General features: G+C 51.3%; 1 protein-coding gene across 1 annotated transcript in view; it reads right to left on the bottom strand.

Moving 5' to 3' along the window:
- Positions 1–23,396, bottom strand: part of FAM78B (family with sequence similarity 78 member B) — a 79,608-nt gene extending 56,212 nt beyond the window's left edge. The window contains exon 1 of the mRNA XM_029935688.1: positions 23,113–23,396. Within this exon, the coding sequence (XP_029791548.1) occupies positions 23,113–23,375 (263 nt within the window). The 5' untranslated portion in view covers positions 23,376–23,396. The remainder of the gene's footprint in view (positions 1–23,112) is intronic.
- Positions 23,397–23,402: the final 6 nt, after the last annotated feature.

Genomic DNA, 23,402 nt, shown 5'->3' with positions numbered 1-23,402 from the left:
AGAATGTAAATGTCACCAGGGTGAGGATTATTTTTGTCTGTTTTTATTTATTACTGCATCCCCATTGCCTAGAATCGCACTTGGCATATAACAAGTGCTCAATAAATATTTGTTGAATTAATAAATAATTGGTTTTGTTTCTAGCTGTTGGGGTCTTTCAAGAGAGTTTCAACCTCTTTGCCTTCTATATGACAGTGCCTCAAATAATTCAAGACTGCTGTCATATCTTCTCCCTCCCTAAGCACTTACAGTCCCGTGAACATTACACGAAGCATTCCCAGATCCTTTGCTGCCCTCAGAATGTTCTCTGAATGTGTTCCAGAATCACAAAGCAAGGAGGACACTTGAGATTTTCTGAGCTTGCCTATGCTCTTGTTTTACAGACTGCTCTCTGGTCTTCAGACCCCAAAGCCCAGGCTGCCTCACTGCCTTCTAAGCAAAAAGTAGCTGTGCTAGAGAGGCATGAAGTGTTTACAGTGTTCACGCCCTCTTCACGTGTGGGCCATGCTTCCCTGACAGAGAAGGTCAGGCCAATGAGCAGGTGGAACACTCCTAGAGGGCTCACCTGTGGGAGCCCAACAGGCGCCTTCTGGGGCAAGGACATGTAAGATGCTTGGGGATGGTCTTTTCCCTCAGCATCTCTAGTGGGACAGAGAAGTCAACATGCAATGACATCATAGTGCATCCAATGGTTGATGGGGCACCTGCCCCATCAAGAGCATGCCAGCGCTTTTGGGGACATGCAAATCACTGTGGGTTTTACTCTGGTCACTGAGCAAGACAGTCCTCTCTTTGAACTTCCTAAAAGCATGAAACAACAGAAGGAAGACAGTGAGGTATTGCTATTGGTACATTTTATGCATTTTTGAACCCCCCTGTCAAGCACAGATTTTCTTAAAGCTGTTGTAACCAAGCGATCACTACGTGTTGGGAGCTGGGCCCACAACAGGTATTCAGCCACTATTTGTTAGTCATGTAGATGCAGGACCTTCACGAAAACTCTATAAGGTAAGCATGTTTATTCCCATTTTATAGACAGGGTGGTGACACTCCATTTTATTGTAGGCAATGAGAAGTATAGATCTACGTGGGGCCTGGCAAAGGGTGACCAGGTGCTGGATGCACAGCCCAGAACAGCTGGCACTGCCTTTTGCACACTCTGCTGGATGCAAGGCTGTACACGCCAAGCACAATCTGCAAGTGACGTGGGCTCTGGAGGAGGGAGACCATTCTGGGCTGGATTATGTGGAGTGGGAGGTAGGCTGCCAGGGGCTGGGTGGGTCCTTCAGAGCTGTGGTCTCTCTGCACCCTGGCACAGCATGCTGTCAGGGATCCTGGTTTCCTCGTCCTGGGCACAGAGCCCCTGTGATCAGACTGGTCATGAGGGTGAGTGACATGGTGGCAGCCAGCCCTGCTCTGGCCTGGGGCATATTGGCGTGGAAGGGGATCATTACCTTGCAGAGATCTGTACTTAGGTAGCTCACTAGGGGCACTTTGCAATGGAAGGAAACTGTTGAACAATGAGGGAGAGGGGTCAGACTACACTTTAAAGGAGGCTCTAGTGTCCTCAATGACTCGTGTCTATTGCTGTTTGGGGCTGTGACCCCAGAAGTCCACCTCCAACCTGGGATCTCCCAGATGCCTAATTCTTTGGAGCGACCTCTACCATCCAGGCCTAGGAAGACTGTGTAACTCAGGCCAAGGCACGGCACAGCAGCTGAAGCCTTGAGCCCACAGAGAGGCACTTGGTGAGTGCTGGGCACTGAGACATAGCACATGGTCCCTCTCTTCAAGGGGCCTGGAGTCAGCTGGGATGACATGGAGACTCTGAATCAGGACATACCATAAATCAGAAAAAGTGGCTTTGTTTGTGCTTTGAGGAATTATTACCATGACTCTAGATTTGTGTATAATCTTGTTTATTTCCTCAACCAAATCACAAGGTCCCCAAGGGTGAAGGGCTGTCTTCTAAGTCTCTGACCCCATGGTTCTAACACACAGAAGGTACACTAGGCCTATTGTGGAATGACCAGTAGGCAACTGGCTGCATAAGGTGAGCTGGTCTTCAATCTACTGAGTCCCACAGGCCTCAGTAGGATGCAATGGCTGAAGGGTTAACTGGAAGGAGATGTGCTCCTACCCGGAGCCAGGCAGGGTGGCCGGGACCAGGATTCAAACACACATAGTACATGGCTTCTAAGTCAAGGAGATCAGTCAAATAAAGGCTGTGGTTTGATCAACAGTACAGGAAGCCACAGAGCCAGTGGGGCCAGACCACTGGGTTCAAATCCCAGCTCTAAAGAGCTGTGTGATCCTGAGCAAATCACTTAATTTCTCTATGACTCAATTGCCTCATGTACAGGTGGCTATAATAACAGTGCCCAGCTCACAGGACTGCTGTGAGGATTAAGTGAGTTAAGATCTATGAAATACTTGGGAACATGTAAGTGCTGGCTATTAATGTGTTGTGGAGGCTGTGCAGTGGGAAGGAGTCCTGATCCAGACTTGGGGTGTGGGGACAGATGCCAGAGAAACTCTCTGGGGAGACTCACAGGTGTATTTCAGAAGGGAGAGGACCCTGGCCGCAGGCGGCATGCAGTGTGCTGTGGCTCAGGCCAAGGCAGGTTCGATGCCCCAGGCTTCCTAATAAGCAGGGAGGGCCAGGTCTCCAGACATTTGACACTATTTGGTAAGGAGTTTCAGTGTTATCTTGGAGGGCATGGAGAACCTTAGGAGGCTTTTAAGGAGGAGGGGTGACATGATCGGATTTATATGCTGAGATGCCCACTCTGAGATGCAGAGGCTAGGTGGTAGAGGTAAGGGCATGGAGATGGGAGGCAGGGAGGCCGGTTGGGAGGCCATGGAGGCGGTCATGGAGGTGAGAGGAGCTGAGGCTTGCTCTAGGAAGCGGGGATGGAGAGAAGAGGGTGGATCTGAGGAAGGTTAGGTTAAAGGACAGGACTGGCAGATGCTTCAGTAACACCACCGATAATGCATATGGAGCCCTTCACTGCAAGCCAGGCTCGGTGCTGAATCCTTGGCACAGAACATCTCTTTTAATCCTTCCTGGAACCCTCCAATCCCAGTGCAGGCGGGGTGGCAGGATGACAGAGACTGGTTGCCCTCAGGGCTGAAGGACAGAGGGTGCACCACCTGCTCACTTACCTTTGATGAGAATAAAGGAGGAAGTAATGATGGAGCAAAATAGCTGAGAAAAGCAGCAAAGAAATCCTGAACCCAAATTAGTGGGTCCAACCACCAAAGTTCCCAAGGGATTAAGGGATTGGTGAGTGCCTAGTTCTTATTACTCAAGAAACAAATGTCAAAACAAAATTTCCTGATAGTCTGTCAAATTTGCGCACCTGTTTATGGAGACAGAGACAGAGAGAAGCAGAGAGGGGGGAGGGGAAGGGGAAGGGAAGGAGATTATGCTTCCACAGACTCAGGCAGGCTCAGACATTTGAATGGGGGAAGGGGCTGAGTGAGCAAAGGGTCTCGGAAGGGTTCTAATCCTCCTTATGAATGACCTTGATGTGGGTGTCATAGGAATGAAATCAACAGATGGCAATATATTTGTAGGAAATGAAAGAGATGGATTTAAAACCAGGATCCCAAGAATCCTTAAACTGGTTCTGTGCAAGGGAGGCATAGGAACATTAAATATTTCCTAAAGCATTAGCTCAGTTCCAAAAGGTGGGAGGCAGGGATGGGGAGGAGGAGGCTGGCTGTCCTCACGATGAAGCAGGAGGAATCAGATGGGGCGGGCGGAGAGGGGAGCAGAGAGGTCTCCCATTCATCTTAAGCTGTACTGGCTCTTGACAGACAGGGAGTGGGTGGCTGTTTATCTCTCAAACCTCAGCTTTTTCCTTCAGTAACAGTGTAAACTAACTTTCCTCAGGGCAAACTCTGCAGCTTCAAGAGCTAAAGAGCACATCAAAGGTAGCCCACAGGGGAAGGAGAGACCCATCGTTTCTTTATGGAAGAAAGCCCCACTCTGTTCTCCCCCTTGGGATCTCACCCAGGGGCTTCTCTAAGACATCATTCATCTTTCCACTAAAAAACCAACCCTCTCCTCCAAAGAAAGTCTTTCAAACTTTCTCCCGCCTATGAAAATGAGAACTTTTGCATTTTTTTGGAAAAAACCTGTGATGCAGGTGGGGAGGAGGGGAGGACTCAACACCACCTGCTAGGCTTGACTGTCATTCCAAAGGCCCACATTAGACTTCTAGTGCCTTGATTCTCAGACTATGCCAAAAAAAGACAGGGTGTAGGGTGCCCTAAGCGGTTGAATCTACTTTAGTCTAGGTAAAGGCTGTGTTCCCTGGAGGGCCCTGGGACAAAGCAGGTGACCCTTGTCTGATATCCAGACTCAGAAGGCCCAAGAACTGTAGGAATCGCCATTTCTGCCTCAGACTCTCCTCTTTTCCATCAAGACTGTTTCCAGCAGGTTCGTTTTTCCAAATTGGAGCTGCCTTCTCAGCATAGAACCAAGGCAAGACTTGACATTTTGGAAGTGCTTGCACCTGTCGCACTCCACCTGCCCAACCTGTCTGAATGGCAAAAAAAAAAAAAAAAAAAAAATGGTGTCCCAGAATGCATCTGGTGTCTTGCCTTCCTGGGTATCTTGGGGGTTGGGTGCAGATGCCATCATGGCATCACCACTTTACTTGGGTTTCCAAAGGGCTTCAAAGGAAGCTTTTCCATGGGCAAAGGTGTGTGTGTGTGTGTGTGTGTGTGTGTGTGTGTGTCTGTGTAAGGGCCCGCATTATATAGGACACCCACCTGCTTCTGGGTTTCCTGGAGGAGAGTGAGGCATGAGTCAGATGTTTTCCCTAATTCCCTTTCAGCTGCTTTGTGACTTTAAGAGAGGCCACAAAGCATCATCTTAGCATAAGTCAGCAAAATGCACATCTTGGATCCATATATTCTCAAAGACAAGCTCAAGTCAGACACATTTTTGGCACCAAATGGAGCCCATCTATACAAGTTTTCCAAATGAAAGGTGACTGGCTCTTCTTGGTTAGCTGCCCATCAAGTTGATGCTCAGAACCCGGGGCTAGAAGGATGGCAAAGTGGACAGATCGTGGGTCGCAAGTTAGAAGAAGCTTGTTTCATCCTATGCCTGTGCCTTCTTTCTGGCCTTGGACACATCATGTACCTCTGCTGAGTCTTGCTTTCTTCACTTGCAAAAAAAAAGATGATACCTTCTCTACCTTCCTCTTACAGCCACTGCGAAGAGCAAAGGAAACGTTACAAGCAGAAGCACTTTGTAAGTTTCTATTACCAAGATGAAGGATGGTTATTATTAACAGGGTCTGCAAGGTCCAGAAGCTTCCCTGAGGACAATTCATGGGAATGAGCTGGGCCTTTAGTTCAATGAACTGATCTTTCAGAGTTACTGCCACGGCCATTTTGCTGAAAAGGCTTCTGGTCTCAAGGGCGAATTTCTACCTTCTCCACGCAGGGATTTATGACATCTGGGACCACAAAGCATTATGTTTATTTAGGATCCTGTCCAAATCCCTTTTCGTACCTCTGAATTAAACTTATCGATTACTGGGTCAGGGGTGGCACATGAAGCTGATGTTCAAATTCAGAACCCAGAAAGCAGGTAGGATGGTAGAGTGGACAAATCGTGGGAAATGGGGCTCAGGGGACATCTCTGTCAACCTGTCGGCGCAGGTAACCAGCCTCCTGAGCACTCGCATGCATTTCATATTGGCTCCTACGACCTGCCGTCATCCCGAGCTTCCCCTAGATGCTATGGGTCCTCCGCCTTCCTCAGTGTCAGTGCTCAGGCTCAGTTGATGACTTTGTGGTAATGGTGCTGCAATCTTTCTTTGCAGGTCCCATCCCCAGACAAGTACACACACAGAGCCATTAGGGTTCCTAGAAATTCTGAGCTTATAATCTAATCCAAGGGCTTTGAGCTCTGGGTCTGCGGTTCAGGAGACACCAGATCCAGGAGGAGAGGAGAAGAGAGAAATCTGTCCTGGGAGCAGTGGTCAGGAAGGAAAACAAGGGCAGCCCAGTAGTGGACATGGGGCAGGGAAGCGTGCTGACATCTAGAACAGGGACGTGCAGGCAGTGAGGACGGCCAGAAAAGTCCTAGAGGCTGCTGAAGGTAACAGCCGACCTCTTTTGCTGGAATGCTGTAGTTCTGGAGGTTCAAAGCAGGCACAATGCTGGGATAACAATGCCCGGATGGGAAGTCCTTCGTGGCCGCTGCCCACTCATGCTAGACCTTCTCTGGGAACAGGGTCCCAAGGATGAGCATGTCTAAACCCGTAAGGACACTTTAGGGAACGGGTATAATTCTGCTTGGAGAAAAGGCAATATGTGGCAATCTTTAAGTGGTTTCTTCTGGTCTATCGGGTTCCGCCACCTCTGGGTGGGCCTCCCTGACTACAAAGCCCACAGCGGACCCTGCATGGTCCCAAGTACCCAAGTGCTTAACACCAGCTGGCTGATTTAGCTGGATAAAGGGCTTTTATCCAGTGTTTCTGGATGGTATGAAAGATTTCCTACCATAGTTCCTGGCATGTCCAGGTATTCAATAAATAGTTGTCCATTTGGTTATTTGTTCACTCATTAAAAAAATAAATAAAACCACAGAGCACCTGCGATACATCAGGCACTGCTATAAGCACTTCACAAATGTTGACTCATGCAATCTTCTGAACAACTTTATGCAGTAGGCACTGCCTTTTATGGAGGGGGAAGCAGAGGCACAGAGAGGTACCTGAGATGTCTGAAGTCACACAGCTCGTAATGGCTACGTACAGACCTATGTACACGGCCTCAGCAGGGAGGCTCCGAGTCCACACTCTTTCAAGCTATGTGGCCTCCAGTCAAAGAGAAGTTAAGGACAGTGAGTTTCAGGAGACGGGTGGCTCTGAACCATGCGCCCTTCTCCACATTGGTGTCTCCTGCCTGAGGATCTAGTGCTCCACCTCCAACAGGGACATCGAAGACAAGGAATCTCTAGCTCCACCCAACTCTGCCGCATGGAAACCTCATCTGAATGCAAGGGAAAGCCATGAGAGGTCTAAAGAGCTGGTAACACAAAGAGCACAAATCTCTGTGTCATTTTTTTTAGAGTGTTTTGTTGGCCCTCAGAAGAATCCCTGAAACACCTCTCCTATATTTGCAGCTTGTAAGAGGGTGTGCAATAGCTTGGTTAACAGGAGCCCCTAGTATTTGCTGCTCTCAGCCTTCTCAAGCCCTGCTTGGAATCGTAAGGTTAATTTTTCTCTTGTAGGTGAAGCAGTAGTATGAGAAAAGCTGTATCTAATCCCGGTGGTCAGGAGCAGAGCCTAGGAGTCCTTTGAAGCTGCTCTTCAGTTCTGGTTCGAGCACTGCGATTTTGGGCAAATCACAGGATCTCTGAAGGGCCTCAGTTTCCTTATGTGCAATAGACAGAATATGAATTTATTTATTTATTAAAAAGATGTTTTCTAAAGTTTATTATTTTGAGAGAGAGAGAGAGAATCACAAGCAGGCTCTGTGCTATGCGGTGCTGTGACCTGGGCGAAGTGGAGCTCAGATCTCTGATGGGCACCACACGGACATGAGGGAGGAGACAATTCACTCCGCCCTGAGCACCAGGAGGCCCGGCTGATGGCAGAGGCTCAGACCCTGCGCCCTGGATACAGCACCTGTCCAGGCAAGGTCATTCCTGCAGACCCGCTACTGCCTTATAGAGTGTGTTTCCCAGAGAAAGGAGAAGCTTGCATAAAAAATTAAGCTCCCTGAATTATTATTAAAAACGCAGACACATTTTAAAATAAACTCAGTCCTTGGAGGATCTCTGCTGGTCTGCTTGTAGGACCTTGGATGTTTCCCTTTACCTCTTTTCACACCTGTGTCATTGCTTAACTTGCAAAATAAAGCCATCGGATTGAGGACTCTGTGGTCTTTTCAGCTTCTAAAGTTCTAGTGCCTCTTCCTTTTCTAGCATCAGCTTCCTAAAGGGAGCCATCAATTTGGAGTCAGATGGCAAGTGTCGCCACTTCTGAACCACGTACACCTGCCAAATCATTGAAGCTTCCCGAGCCTTGGTTTTCTCCCGTGTCATCCAGACAGCACTGCCTCTAAGAACGAGTCTGAGTCTCAGCAGAAGGCACTACAGAAACACACTCTTGTAAACGCTGACATTGCAGTCTAGTCTTTTGTCACCGGATTCCACTTTTATGTGACCCCGACTACCTTGTGATTGGCACACCCCGGGTTAGCTCGACGCGGGGCTTCCCCACCCCCAGCCCCACATCTGGAGAGAGTCAGCCTGAGGAGAACCAGGGCAATGCCAGGCACGTGTGTGCCTCCTCTGGGGTCCCTGGTTACGCCTGCCAAATGGCAGAGAGCTTTGCCTCCCCGCCTCCTCCCTCCTCCTGTTGGTCCTTCTCAGAGCCATCTGGAAGAGAGGGAGGAAAACAAGCCAGCCACCTGCCAGAAGCCAAATGCCAGTGCAAAATCGGCCTCAGGGGTCAGCCCAGGGAAAAAGAGCGGGGAAATCTGGAGCCAACTCCTTCTGAGTCTCTGATGCCACAGAGAGACACGAAGCATGGCTGTGCTCAGGGCAGGGCCTCGAGGCTTCTAAGGAATGCAGCTTTCCCCTCCAGAACATTCTGGCTCATCCAGGCAGAGTTGAGGCCCTGAAGAATGTACAGATGGGGAAAAGTGCCGTAGTCCTTGAACAGAGAGCACTTACAACAGTGCAGAGAAATGGAGTCTCTGAGACAACAGTATGCCCTAGTTGGCTGCATCCAGTGCATAGTGGAGGTCTTCCCAGACCCCCTCAATCCAAGAGCCTTTCAGTGCCTTGGCTCCTCTCTTCATCCCCAGAGGTGGGTTGCTGAGAAACCTCAGCTCTTCTTATTACCAAAGGGCTTTGTCTAGATAAGCAGCTTGCTTTGGAAGGCATTCCTTCAAACCAGAAAAGGTAGCCACAAAAAACTTATTTCTTGTCTTTTTTAAATTCTTTTTTTAGTGTTATTTATTTATTTTTGAGAGACAGAGGGAGACAGTGAGAGCAGGGGAGGGTCAGAGAGAGAGGGAGATACAGAATCCGAAGCAGGATCCAGGCTCTGAGCTAGCTGTCAGCACAGAGCCTGACATGGGGCTCAAACTCACAAACCGTGAGATCATGACCTGAGCCGAAGCAGGATGCTTAACCGACTGAGCTACCCAGGCGCCCCGCTTATTTCTTGTCTTACTTTTGCCTACAGTTAAGGACCAGAAGAACCTAGGAAGGAAATCATAATGTAGTGAAATAAATATCTTGGAAAACCCTCCCTTACGAATCTCTTATGGAATCGATGGTTGACCTTGCAAACAAAGACTCCCCAGAGGTCAAGAAGGAAGAGGAAGCAAAACCAAAGAAGTAAGTGGGCTCAGCCTCAAAACATATAAAGCCAACTCAAGAACCCTGTGGGAAGAGTGATGAACACCCCAGCACAGAGAGAAGTTTCAACAGACCTTCTCAACAACTAGTAGATCAAGCAGATGAAATTTGGCAAGAACTACAGAACATCTGCACAACACAAGGAACAAGTCTGACCTCACGGACATAAATAGTGACTCTCCAGAAGTTGGATGGAGTGATCCAGAACCAACATTTTGAGCTTGTATGGAAGTTGGTTTTCACCAACAGACTGCAGGTCAGGGAGCTCCATCTCAGTTCCGTCCTGGTTCATGCATATGAATCTCAGGATGTTGACTAACGGACAGCATCACAGAAGAAACTGAATCCTGGAGATTGCAGGTAGAGCTGCAACAGCTCAAGAGTTTGACACTACCCTGTAACTACGTCTGTGTTCTTGAACTCCAGATATGCTTAGTCCTTGACATATCCCAGTGAAGACAGCCTCCCCATCTACCCCTTCCGTCTCTCTAGCTACTCTGCTTCCATTTAACCAGAGCTGTTTCTAACAGAATGTTCTTTCAATGCCTTTGCTCTTTCGGAATCACATGAAAATGTTCTGAAATCTTTTTCCCTTTTGTGGCAGGTCATAAACACTCAGGTGAAATTCTAGATTCTGATTCTGATGCCCAGACATTTCAAGAAGCACCAGATGCTGAGAGTACGTCTTAGAAAAACCACTCCAAGTAAGGATGGATTTCTCCCCTGGAGCAAAGACCTAAAGGCACCTATCTTCTGACCCAGAAGCATCTCTACTCTTCTTGGCCCAGTGGTGGTTGTCTGTCCAGTTGAGGGGGGGGTGGTTCCCGGCCCAGGATTCCACCATCCTGGGTCTGACGTCACTGGCACAAGCCACAGAACCCCCAGCGCCATGTGAGTAGAGAAGAAACCATCTGAAGCTCCAAGTGCTCACAGACAACCCCCAGTGGGGGCTGGTGCGCCCACGTGCCCCGGCTTCAGGTCCTGGACGAACGCCACCCTTCAACCATTTGGCTGAAAGAGAACTGGCTCCTTTATGCACAGATCTGAAGGTTCAAGGTTGACAGACAAGGTTTACATGGAAACCTTACCAGGCAGACAGAGCCGCCTCTCGCCCCTTCCATTCGATGCTGAGGGCCTGGGAGTTCCTGCAGGAGAAGGGGGCCTTGATGGCTCTAAATCTGCACAATGACCCCTTTCAGGACACCTTTTGTTCAACCTTTTGTCTAACTATGCACTAATTCCACCTCTAAAAAGTCTTTTTATTTTTTTAAATTTTTAAATATTTTATTTTTGAGATAAAGAGAGAGACAGCATGAGCAGAGAAGGGTCAGAGAGAGAGGGAGACACAGAATCTGAAGACAGGCTCCAGGCTCTGAGCTAGCTGTCAGCACAGAGCCTGACGTGGGGCTTGATTTCACAAACCGTGAGATCATGACCTGAGCCGAAGCCAGATGCTCAACTGACTGAGCCACCCAAGTGCCCCTGAAAAGTCTTTGTAATAGCGATTAAGTGACTCCACAGGTACACCCAGGTGTTGAGATTCTCTGTGGGACTTGGGTTCGGAAAAGGTGACCTTGCTTGGGGACACCGGAGAGAAGATCAGACAGTGGCCCGGGCAGGAGGACACCACCTTGGCTGTGAAGGGGCCACCTTGGGGTTCCCGGCCCCAACCCTCCCTTCTGTCTCAGGCACCCCTTAGTTGGGGCCACTCAGCTTCGCTACCTGACCAGAGACTGTTGCCCTCAGGGCTTTGCAGCAGAGAAGACTGAGGGTGGCTGTTCTCGGCATCCAGGGTGGGAGTGAGCTAAGCACCAGCCCTGCCTGGGTCTCCCAAGTTCACACCTGGCTGGCTGGGCAGGACAGAAGGTCAAGAGTTTGTCTGGCCTTGCCGGGCAGGAATCAAGCAGACGGTGGCTTCCCTGGGTCCCATCCACACCTCATCGACTCTCCTGTTTCCCACATCTTAGCATCTGCTCTTGACACCCAGGCCTTTCTGATGTCCACCAAGAGGATAAGGGCAGTGAGCCATGTTCTTAAACTTCATTCATACTCCATCCCTCTGCTACAGACTTCTGTGAATGGACCGGCCCTTCCCAGCTTCACCCAATCTAGGGACGTCCCCAGACCTCTGGTCTTGTCTTGAGTTTCAGCTGCCTTGCCATACATCCAGAACTCTAGTTTAGTTGCCCCTTTAAGTCCCAAACAATTTTCCTTATAATCTTTTCATGGGGGCACCTGGTGGCTCAGTTAGTTAAGCGTCCAACTCTTGATTATGGCTTTGGTCACGATCACATGGTTCATGAGTTCAATCCCTGCATCAGGTTCTACACTGAGAGTGCAGAATCTGCATGGGATTCTCTCTCTGTCTCTGCCCCTCACTCTCTCTCTCAAACTAAATAAATAAACTTAATTAAAAAAAAAAGCTCTTTCCATGGCTTTTGAACCCTGCCCCTGGTCCCCACAAGAGGACAGTAGCCCAATGTAGGCTTAGAAGGTATGAAGAAGACAGGGTGGCTCACAGTCTTTCAGGGCAAAGGACAACATTGCATCTCGGGCCAGGACCCCCTCTGCATTTTCCCCTCCCACCCCAGGAAGGACCTAGGAGGACAGGGGGCTGGGGCAGCCATCTGGCTAAGGCTCAGCAACTTGACAGAGTGAGAGAGAATGACCCAAGATACGCAGAGGGCCAGAAACCAGGCAGGGTAAGGTCGACACGGATTCAGAGATGGTGCTCGTGGTGGACACAGCCCTGAAAAGGCCCCGCAGGCCAACAGGACAATGGTGAGGGGCCCAACGAGGCCAGGAGATCAGAGGGCACCTCCTCCTCCAGGCAGGGCCAGAGGTAGGTTCCAGTGCAAGATTTAAGAGGGAGGACCAGGCTGCAACAGGAGTGTGTAAAGGGGAGAAAGACCCCCCTGACATTGCTCTGAATTTCCAGTCACCATGACTGATGGGTGGCCTGGAGGGGGATGAAGACAGTTCTGGAGTCACCTGATAGGCAGAAGTGATCGGCTGCTCGGAGGCACGCAGGGCCCCCTCTCCGTCCTTCCTCTAGACCCTCCTTACATCCCACCACCTTGACTGGCTCGTTTCTGTTCCCGTCTACCCTTCCCTTCTTTACAGGAAGCAGACAGCCCACTTCGATCATGCCCCTATGCTAACATGCCTCAAGTTAACAAAAAATAAGACCAAAATTAAGAAGAAAAATGGAGAGAAACCCGCCTAAAAGCCACAACAGAAGCAGAGTCTCCAGGCTGCTGGGGTATCCCTCTCAGACTTTCCCCATCTGTTCTGCTCCACAGGGGCCTTCCAGCGGAGCCCTGCTGTCGGGGGAGGCCCCCGGCCCCTCACAATCTGTCATCTTTGACACCACTTGGATTCTGTTTCTTCGGAAGTTGCCAGGGGCCATGATGCCACCATGTGTGTGGGCAGTGGGCCAGGGGGCCCACGCATGGCAATAGCACCTGGGAGGGAGCGGGGTATGAGGTAGGGGGAAGAAGGATTCTGGGCTGCTGGGCACCCAGGCAGAATCCCAATTTCTCCATACACCCCTCCCCCACCGGGCTGCCAAACCCTCCCATTTCCTGCCATCTGTGATGGGCATCTCTGGGGAGACCCTCTCCTTTCTTGCTTGCTAATCACTGTCTGTGGACACAGGGACCAGGCCGGTCCCTCTGTTCCTGGCAGCTGTGTAGACATCCCTTGGGCTGATCTGAGCTGTTCTCTCTGTGCTGTGCCAGGTTCCTCCTGCCTCTGTGTGGCTTCCTCTCCTGGGTGAGTGGCCATCTCTGCCCAGAAACCTGGACCCTCAGCAAACAGCATAGGGGGCGGGGGAAAGGGATGAAAAACTCAAAGGTGGTGACCCAATTACCACCACTTTACAGACGAGGGCTGCCCACAGTCGGAAGGTCATGGGTTTGAGGTTTGGGGGTGCCACTCACTGGCTGTGTCATGGCCCTTCTCTGGGCTTTGGTGTCCCCATCTGTAAGATAAGCAGGTGGGCAAGATGAGCCCCCACAATGCCCTAATGCTCTGTGACTCATGGATGACTCTGCTGACCCACTGCCTGCATTTTCCTAGGGGTTTCTCTTTAGACTTTGCTGTGACTGCTAGCTGGAAGGGTAAAGAACACCAACTTGGGTGCCGCGAGGGTCCCCTGGGTCTGACCCCAAGACCCCGGTCTCATTAACGTCATGTTACGACCAGCTGAGCAAACCAGCTGGGAGGCGAGGACGCTGGCTACTTCCAATTTGATTAAACCCTTTGTTCCCCGGGTCTGCTCAGTAAGGACAAAAGCAAGCACTCAGGCAATACCCTGAACACCCTGGATTTCTTCATTTCTTCATTCATTCACTCAACCCTTGATGAGGTGGTATAACATCACAGAGCCTCTGGAAATCTGGTTTCCAATCCTGGCTCTGTCTCTGATGGGCTGGGTAATGCCAGGCAAGTTCCTCAACCCCTTCGGGCCTCAGTTTCCTCACCTCTACTATGGGAAAAGGAATGGCCCTACTTCGCAGATGGGCACACAATGCATTTAGCATCAGACGCATGTTCAACAATGGCTGACTATCGTTAAGTTGAGGCTGCTTATGGCCTCATGGGAAGACAGACAATAGGCCAATACCTGCCCCTTCCTTAAAGTGCACGTGTGGCCCAGCAGGAGACAGGCTCCCTGGCATCAAAGGCCGTGAAGAAATCTTGGGCGTGTGGGTTTAGTTTTATGGCACAAATTGCTTTTTTTTTTTTAAATGTTTATTTATTTTTGAGCTGAGGGGTAGGGGCAGAGAGAGAGACACACACAGAATCCAAAGCAGGCTCCAGGCTCTGAGCTGTCAGCACAGAGCCTGACATGGGGCTCAAACCCTCAAACTGTGAGATCATGACCTGAGCTGAAATTGGACACTTAATCAATTGAGCCACCAAGGCGCCCCACAAATTTTTAATTTTTCATTAAAAAAGTGGGAAGGTTATTCAGGGAAGTCTGGAACAGATTCTCAATTATTTGAGTCACTGAAAAAAAAAATCTGGTCTTGGACTGAGTCCCTCAGCCTTAGGTGTGGAGGCCACCATGGGGAAAGAAGGGTCAGCAGGTGGCTCTTGATAGGAGGATGAGAGGGTAGCACCCTGCTCTCCCACAACCAGCCTGTCTGAGCCCCTTCAAGCCTTTCACTCCTCACATACCCCAGCCCCTGACTCTGGCCCCCTCCTCCCATTTCTAGAGCAAAGCAACATCTCATTGGCTTGTTATTGGCCATTTCCAACTTGCCAGAGCCTGTCCAGGCCACCAATCAGGCCCAGAAGCCCTGAGCTGCTCAGCCCGCCTGTCTCTTCAAGATACTGCAGGAGCCCTGCTGACCGTGGACGCTGGCTTATTGCTTCCCATTAGCCAGACCTCTGACAGCCTCTGAGTGCCCGGGCCTGGTGGAGGCCCAAGGCCAGCTTGGAAAGGTCAGGCCCCAAGGGAGGGCGCCAGCCAGAGGCTTTCTGGGGCAGGCCTATCACACAGACCCCATGGGGTGCCATCAGAAACCAGGGTCTTATTTATTTCACTTTAATCCAACAGCCTGAAAATTTCTCTGTGCTCCCGTTGAACGCATTCCGATGTTCCTCTCTGCCCTCTCTTGTCTTTGGAGGCCAAAACTGCTGACTGACCCAGAGGTGTGCAGCATGTGCGGCTCTGAGGAGGACCTCTCTTGCCCGCAGCTCCTGTCCAGGGTTGGCTGACTGTGCACTTGGCACAGAAAGGCTCTAGGGCAGGAGTTGGGAAGCCTGGACACCAAGCCTGACCCAACCAGTGCCTGCCAGGGTGACCTTGAGCACACAAATTAGTCTCTTTGGGCCTCTGCTCACTTATCTAAGATGTGAATAACGGTTGTCCTAAATGTGTTTCGTGATTATTGTCAGGTTGCCTGCATGAAGTCTCCTTTTTATAAAGAGACAAAATCCTTCTATAAGGAAAGCATCAAGGATATTAATGAAAGTAGACACATTAGCAATAATCTGGATGTGAATCACTCTGGGTATCGGTCCTATCTGGCCACCCCCTCCTCCCCGCCCAGGCTGGAAAGTCCTTCCTGGAAGAGCATGGTGTGGGAAAGGTGTAACAGGACAGGACGTACATCCAGCGAGCCGACCCTCACGCCCACAGCCTTGTGCCACCACTAGCAGGGCTGCTTTCTCTTCCTGATCCTTCGTGCAGACAGCAGTTGCCTGGAGAGGCTGAGGGACGAATGGACTCTGAAGTCCAGGGGGCTGAGTGGTCTGGGTGACTGTCTGCCGGTGAGTGCCGTGCTGCCCGTCAGAGCTGACACGGGCCCCTTTAGGAAGCTCCTGGAGGAGGAGGCACAGCCTAAGTCCTGCAGCCCAGACTGGCCGGCGTGGGGTCCCCAGGAGCCAAGAAGGCATTGTCCCCTTGCTCCCAGGGCATGAGATCCTGGGCGAGGGATGGAGCTGGTCCCCTGCTTTCTCTGAACTGCCCTCTCCAAGATCCAGCTGACATCGACCCTCAGCAGGAGCTCTGAGAGCTGCACATCTGTGACCTCGGGACAGCTGTCTCCATTTCCCAACGAGTGAGGAAATAGACACGTCTGAGGAACACATTACAACTAGATAGGTCCTCTTTGGAAAAGACCAGCGAAGGGGGGAGGGACATTGGCATTCTGCAGAGGGAGTTGAAAGCGCCTCCTTTCTAGGAGTTGGGGCAGCGGGGCAGACAGAGTGACGGGCTGATGATGGCCCCATCCTGGCTTCCGGTGGGGCTGCTTGGGGCTGAGGTCCCAGGTCCCCTACTAACCCCTGCCACCACGGGACCACCCCTTTGGCTGCTGAGGCTTCCTGAGGCCATGTGTGGACAGCACTCAGCACAGAGACCTTTCATGTCATCTCGTCCCCCTCCCTTCGTGTCCCTTGGGTAGCAGCACCTCCCAGACCCAGGGGGCCACCCCTCAGTGTACAACCCACGGCAAAGCCTTCCTCTGATTTTTAGCAGGGGCTGGTAAGAAAGACAGGCAGCTCATCCATGACTGTCTGTGTGGATGCGTCTCTGTGGTAGCCATGGGGGCCCCAACCCCTGCCGGGAACCCCAGCCCCACATGGGCCCTGCCTCTCTGGGAGCAGTCACCAGAATGCTCTGTTGCTGCTAACTTCACATTATTTCTCTTCTCATAATAGCCTCTCATAAATTGCGGCCACTTCCTATGGCCTGTTACCGTGAACATGTCAGAAAGGGCATCTCCTCTGTTATCTGTGACCCAAGGGGCTGGACGAGAAGAGAGCTACAGAATCCCCTACTTGGGGCCTTGGGTCCCCCTGAGCCTCTCCTGGAGGAGCACCGAGGGAGAAGTGAGGCCTGAGGCCACAGCAGCTGCCAGCCTTCTTTCTTCCTCTCTCTCTCTCTTTTAAAGTTTATTTATTTTGAGAGAGAGAAAGAGAGTGTGGGACGGGCAGAGAGGATCCCAAACAGACCCTGCCCTGTCAGCGCGGAGCCCAGTGCACGGCTCAAACTCATGAACTGTGAGATCAAGGCCTGAGCTGAAACCAAGATGCAGGTGCTTCTCCGGCTGAGCCACCCAGGCGCCACACCAGCCTTCTCGCTCAACCTGGAACACGAAGCGTCTACAGACCTGGCCCCAAAGACAGCTTCTGCCTCTGCTGTCCAGTGGACGGTCACTGACACCTACTATCCCCCCTGCTCAGTGCCGGGGCTGTGCTTGAGCATCCTGGGTTACACCAGCCACATTTTGAACTCCCCCTTTAACCCCTTTCCCCGATGGTTCCTCTGGTTCCTCCCACTCTCTCCAGCCCCAGGGTTGTGCTTTATCTCCTGTGAGCTTGAGGCTTCCTGATAAGACCTGCTAATCTGCTGCTGGTCCTCTATTCCAAGATGAGAAGATTAGAGACGAAAGGTTAGGCCACTTCCCCTTCAAGGACACTCAGGACTCTAATAAGGAAAGCGCATCCTGTTTCCCATCTGATGCTCTAGACTGGGAGTCCCACTGTTTCTGGTGGGGAGCAGCTCTAGCTACTTCCAGATCATGAGCCCCACCCTGCCCCCCATCCAGGGATGTAACAGGAATGGAGGATGGCTGTTGGTGCAATGCCCTGGCGGCTTCTCAGATGCCCAAAGGAGGCGCCTCCTGACCAGTGAGAGCCACACTGTTCACGCAGCCATGAACAAGAAGGGGTGATAGCTTTGGGGTACATGACGCTAAGTGCTAAATACCCAAGTCCTGAGAGGCCACGAGACAGCGATGCGGGTGAACAGTCCTATGACAAGGTCTCTATGTTACCTCTCCTCGAACAGACGCTGGATGCCACGTTATCACAGGTGACGTGAAAGTGAGGCTTCAGTGTTTGCTGAGCACCGTCGTGGGGGCACAGACCCTTGCCGAGAGACAGAAGAAGTGACAGACAGAAGCTCTGTGCAGTGGATCAGGTGGGACAAGGCAGGATGAAAGGACACAAAAGCATAGTGATGTGAAACTGGATGCGTGCTAAGCGGCGGCTCATATGTCTAGAGTTCAAGAGCTCAGCAGGGTCAGCCTTGGGTTTACTATGAAAAGCTGACTTTGAAGATTTGTTGCAGGATTGTTTGCAGATGACATCGGCTATCTGAGGTCAGAAAAAAAAAATGGCTCATTTATTTTTTCAAATGTTTATGGAGTATCTGCTAGGAGCTATGCACTCTTCATCTGGAAGGAAATGGATATAGTATCTGCTTTCATGGGGCAATAAAAGGGTCAGTATTAGATAAGTATAGTATTACACTCTTACTTACTGTAACAAGTAAAAGAATAGTGTCTCAAAGAGACCAGAAGAGCCTGAACTTAAACTGTGAAATCGGAGTGGCTTCTGAGGAGGTACCAGCTTAAAGGTGAATGAGAAGTAGGAATTTTCTAGAGAAGGGTGAGCAACAGGAGGATGTCAGACACAGAGCAGCACAGGCAAAGTTCTGAACTGGGGTGAAGCTGGGATTTTTTAAGAAATGGAAACAGACCATCACGGCTTGAGGACAGAAATTCGGAGACCAGGGAAGAGACTGTCCCTTGAATTTGGATACAAATTCAAACTGTATTCTGATTGCAATGAGTTATCAGTAAAAAAAAAGTTTAAGCAGGAAAGTGATAATATTTATGTTTCAAAAAATATCACTTGGCTGCTGTGTGGGGAAGAGACTGGAGGTAGGGGGTGGCCAAGAATGGAAGTGGTAAGTTTGTCTAGAAATCCTCTGTTGGAACAGAGGAGAGTTGGCAGTGACCTGTCCTATGAGGGTATGAGTGATGCAGACAGGGGGCCGATCACAGAGCTCTCTTGCAGACGGGACCAACAGGGTTTGATGCTAGACTGGACCCGTAGGAAGATATCTAGCATGACATACAGATGTTTCATCCTGAGCAGCTCAGGGGCTGGGGGGTGGGGGCAGTTACCATGATGAGGGAAGGATGGTGAAGATGCAGATTTGGGGAGGGAGCTGTAGTGGCAATCAAGAGTTCCAGTTTGGGGGTGCCTAGGTGGCTCAGCCGGTTAAGCGTCCAACTCTAGATAGCGGCTCAGGTTGTGGTCTCGCCATCGTGGGATCAAGCCCCACGGTCGGCTCTGTGCTGAGTGTGGAGCCTGCTTGAGAGTCTCTGTTTCCCTCTCTCAAAATAAATAAACATTAAAAGAGAGAGAGAGAGTTCCAGGAGTTCCAGTTTGGATCCATTAAATTTGAGATGTCTTTGGGACAGCTGAGTGGAGGCTACATAGACACACACACCTATACTGCAGGTGACCGCATGTCACACAGAGAGAGTGTCTGCTGACATTGGGACGGATAAAATTACTCGGGGAGAGGATCGAATGAGTAATGTCCCGATGAACTGCACTTTGAGGTAAGACAGAGACACAGCTAGGAAAATAGCATAAAGCTAAAAGGTGGAAGTGATTCAAGATGGAGGAAGCTGTCAGCTATGTGGAATATTGCTGGAAAAGTGTCTCTCCACCGTGTCTGCTGGATGGGTAACACGGACACCGCCAACCGAGCAAGAACGATCCTGCAACCGATAGAAACCAGCTTGGGGTGAAATGAACAGACGACCCAGGTGAGGAGGTGGAGTCAAATTCTCATTAACGTTGGCTCTGAAGAAAGAGTCGAGAGAGGCAGGAGTGAGCTACGATCTCCTAAAGTTTCACCTGGGCTGACCAGAGTTCCCTCGCACGGGCTCACAGAGAGTGGGGAGGGTGGCGGCCAGCTCTCCCCCTGACCTCAGCTTCACCCCATCCATCCTTGACACATGAACCCCATTCTTTGTTTAAACGTCACTCAGGAAACCTCTTGGGTGTCGCACCCTACATTCAAAATAGTTCCATCCCGAGATTTATGTGTCTCTCTTGAAAAGCTCCCGCATGCCCGGGAGGTCTGAAGGAAGTGGGAAGAGCCTCCTGACACTCTGTCTTGGTTTAGATGACCTGAACTCAACCTTCTCCTTTCTGGGTCGCGTTGTCCTAGGCCTTTCCCAACAGACCCCAGCCTGTTTTCAGACTCCCACTGCTCTCCTACCTCAAAGCTCCCCTCCTCCAGCCTACTTATGCCCCTTGGAACAACTTCTCATTTCCTGACTCCATGTATTTGCTGTTCTTCCCCCTTAAGAATTAGCCCCTCCTCGTATAGCTGAACCTTACCTATTCCTCACATCCAGTGCCAGTCCTTCTAGTCCAGAGCATGCCGCCTGCTTTCCCACTCCTGTCTCCAGCATTTCTCGGGCAGGACACCACTGCCCAGAAGCGCTGGCTTGTTCTGCATGCGCCCCTCCGTCCTACTGAGGAACAGGAAAGCTACCTGCTGGTCCTTCCCTTTCTTTGCTGGTGCCCTTTTCTGGGAGGTGCTTGGTGAATATCTGTTTACTGATGGGATGACTGAGAAAAGCCAGAGGCCCTTCATCCCCAAAAGAAGAAGACGTGCGGCTGTCTCCCCAGGGCTGCATTAGCAGGGTTCACCAGGCCCAAAGGACACATAAATAGGGGACACAAGTATTCACCAGCCTGGGTTCTGTGCGATCGCGGGAGGCCTATCCGAGACACTGGAGTTCAAGTTCAAATGAAGCTCTGGCCATCAATATCATCAATGATTTCAAATGCACCTTCAGAAACCTACTCCTCTTTGGAAATGTTGAAACCCTAAACCACAAAAGCCCATGTTTTCTTTTTAAGCCTGTCACTAGAAGTTTCTTGCCATTTTCAATTGTGGATTTCCTCTGGCAGTCGCTTTTATAATGTTGAAAAGGCAGCTTTCTAGCCTAAACCCCTCTGATCATATCATGCTTCACGGAACAAGAGCATTGCACAGGGGTGAAAACGCAGCCTGCAGTGTTGTTTTCCCCCTCCCAAGATACTGGCTAACGTGGATAATAACAAATAGGCCGTGAGGACTTTCATGCAATATGAGGTCCCATTAAAAAGTCTGCACTGGCTAAAGTTTTCGGGTCATAAATATTTTGCGGAGATCAGTTCAATCAAATCTAGACTGCAAAGAATCCTTAAATTCACAGCAATCCCTGCGGCCACGGAGACACATAGACTCTGGGTACAGATCTCCAATAATATGCTTCATGATTTCTGGGGAACGTGATGATTCTCCTGCATCAGGACAACCACCAAGAATCGTAAAATACTGGCAGTGGCAGTTTAAACTTTTTTCCAGGCCCAAGAGGCAAGAATTCAGTAAGGAAAGGTCGGGGAATATGAGTGTCTCAGATCCAACACCCGTCTGTCCCCATTATAGTTGGTTCCGTTGTGGACACACCCTCCCACAGATCCAAGGAAGTTCATCTACTACGTCTGTCGATAGCTCACTTTGGCTTTCCCTGAGGCAGGAGATTATTTTCTTTTATGGAAACAAACTGTTTGTTTGCTTTTGGTGTACTGATTCATGAGGGATGTTCAACAACAGAGACGGCTAGACGCGCAGCCTGGGGAAGAGTGAGGCTCACTCTGTCCAGTCCCTCCCAGCCTCCCCTGCCTGCAATTACGGCCCCCCACTGCCTCCCAACCCCAGCCTAGGAGCACACTGCCATCAGAGCCCAAAGAGGGAGACAAAAGAGAAGACCTTTGCCTGGTCTAGGGCTTTCTCTGACTTTGCTGGAAACAGCTTCTACAAAAACCACTTTAAGAGACCATGTATTCAGATATCATCATCCTTTTGAGGGTGTGTCTGGTTTTAAAAGGCATGATTCACCCAAAATAATACGTCCTCCCCCTCCCCATTTCTTACATCCAGCTGTTTTCCAGGAAGATAAGAACGCAGCGAACAGAGGCATTACAGGAAGAAACTAGGCGCTCACCCATCTTCACTAGGAATGAGCTTTCTCCAGCACTGAGATCCTGTGCTTCAAAAGTTCAAACTCTCCGAGGCGGAGGTGAGGGGAACAAAACGACCTGTCAAGTTTTCTTTTAGCACCCATGCCTAGTGTTAATTTACATGCTCTCAGAGCGCAAGAAGCAGCCTGCAAACTGCCGCTAGGAAGATAGTTTGACCTTTGGAAACAGAAACATGCTCGCCCCATCTCAAAATTCAAGAGAGGAACCTCGGGAGCTCTAGAGTCTTAGGGTGATAAATGGCACGAGGCCGAAATTTCCAGAAAAGGGTTTCTCTACTGGCTGCAGGGAAGGTGCTCTGGACCAACACCGTAACACAGGTAGGATGCAGGCCCCAAACCTTTAGCCGCTGTAGCCGCCAACTGCTCAGACTCTGCTTCTGCAAGGGAGCGGGCAGGGAGGTTGAAAAAACCGAGTAACCAAAAAGTCTTGGCCGCTGGAGCAGGCCGTGGGCTCCGGGCCGCGGCCGCGCACTCGCCGCGGGGCTGGGTCTCCCCGCAGCCGCCCAGCCCCGCGCGCACCGAGCGGCGCTGCTGAAGGAAGTTGGAGAGCTCCCCGCTCGCCGACTGGATTCGCCGGTGGGCGCTAAGGAATCCGTTCCAGCGCCGCAGTCAGTGAAGTTGTGGGGAGTTAAGTAAGGACCCTGGACAGCCAGGGGACCACTACTTTGCTAGGAGCACAAGGAAACCGAGCGCCACGCCAGCCCCTGGCTGCTCGCACAAGATCACAAGATGCTCAGAGGGCGCCGAGCCGGAGAGGCCGCCCGGCCGGGTCTGCGACTCCGAATGTTACTGCCCGCAGGCTCCTCGGCCTGGGACACAAGGTGTCCAATCCAACGGTCGAGGGAACAAGGGCAGAACCAGCAAGTCCCGCTCGGACGCCCGGGACCTTCTCCTCCGAGCCCGCTCGGGCTTTTCCAAAGGACGCGCGACACAGCCTGTGCGCCCCCGGCACTCCACTCCGCTCCTCTCGCCACAGGTCCCCCCAAACTCTTCCCGGGAAACCCCCCACTAAGCCCAGACGGCGCCCCGAAACTCCCAGGGCACTCGCCAGCCACCCCTACGCCCGTCTCTCGAACCCTCCTCGTCGTGTTCTCGCCGCCCCGCACCGTCCTCCTCGCGTTCACGGGGAGTCAGAAGCAAACCACCAGAAAATGCCTTCGCGAGGAGCCTCCCTGCACCCGCCCTGTCACTGAAACAAAAGCGCAAGGAGGAGGGAAGTGGAAGAGGAGGCGGGAGGAAGGTTTAGAAAGAGGATGGGGAGAGCGCTAAGAAGGAGCTGAGCGGGAGGGTCGGGGTGGGGAGGAGAGACGGGGCCGGGGACCCGGCTCCGGCTCCGCGCCGCCAGTCGCTTACATGCCCAGGTCGCTGTAGGTGTTGAAGAACTCCATCTGGTTGCACGCCTGGATCCAGCCCACCACCCAGGTCTCGTGGCGGGGGATGGGGGGCATGACCACGCGGGCCGAGGCTTTGAAGTAGGGGGTCTTGTAGCGCAGGACGATGGGCGAGGTCTCCTCGATGCGCGTGGGGCACTGGTCGATGGTGGCGCACACATCGTACACCACGATGTTCTCGCGCCGGATCCGCGCCTTGCAGGTGATGCTTTGGATACAGCCCATCCTGCCGCCCGGCGCCGGCGCGGCGCG

Source organism: Suricata suricatta, chromosome 3, assembly GCF_006229205.1.
Source record: "Suricata suricatta isolate VVHF042 chromosome 3, meerkat_22Aug2017_6uvM2_HiC, whole genome shotgun sequence".
Taxonomy (NCBI): Eukaryota; Metazoa; Chordata; class Mammalia; order Carnivora; family Herpestidae; genus Suricata; species Suricata suricatta.
Note: the sequence above shows the minus strand (reverse complement) of the source record. Positions and strands in the feature narration are given on the sequence as shown.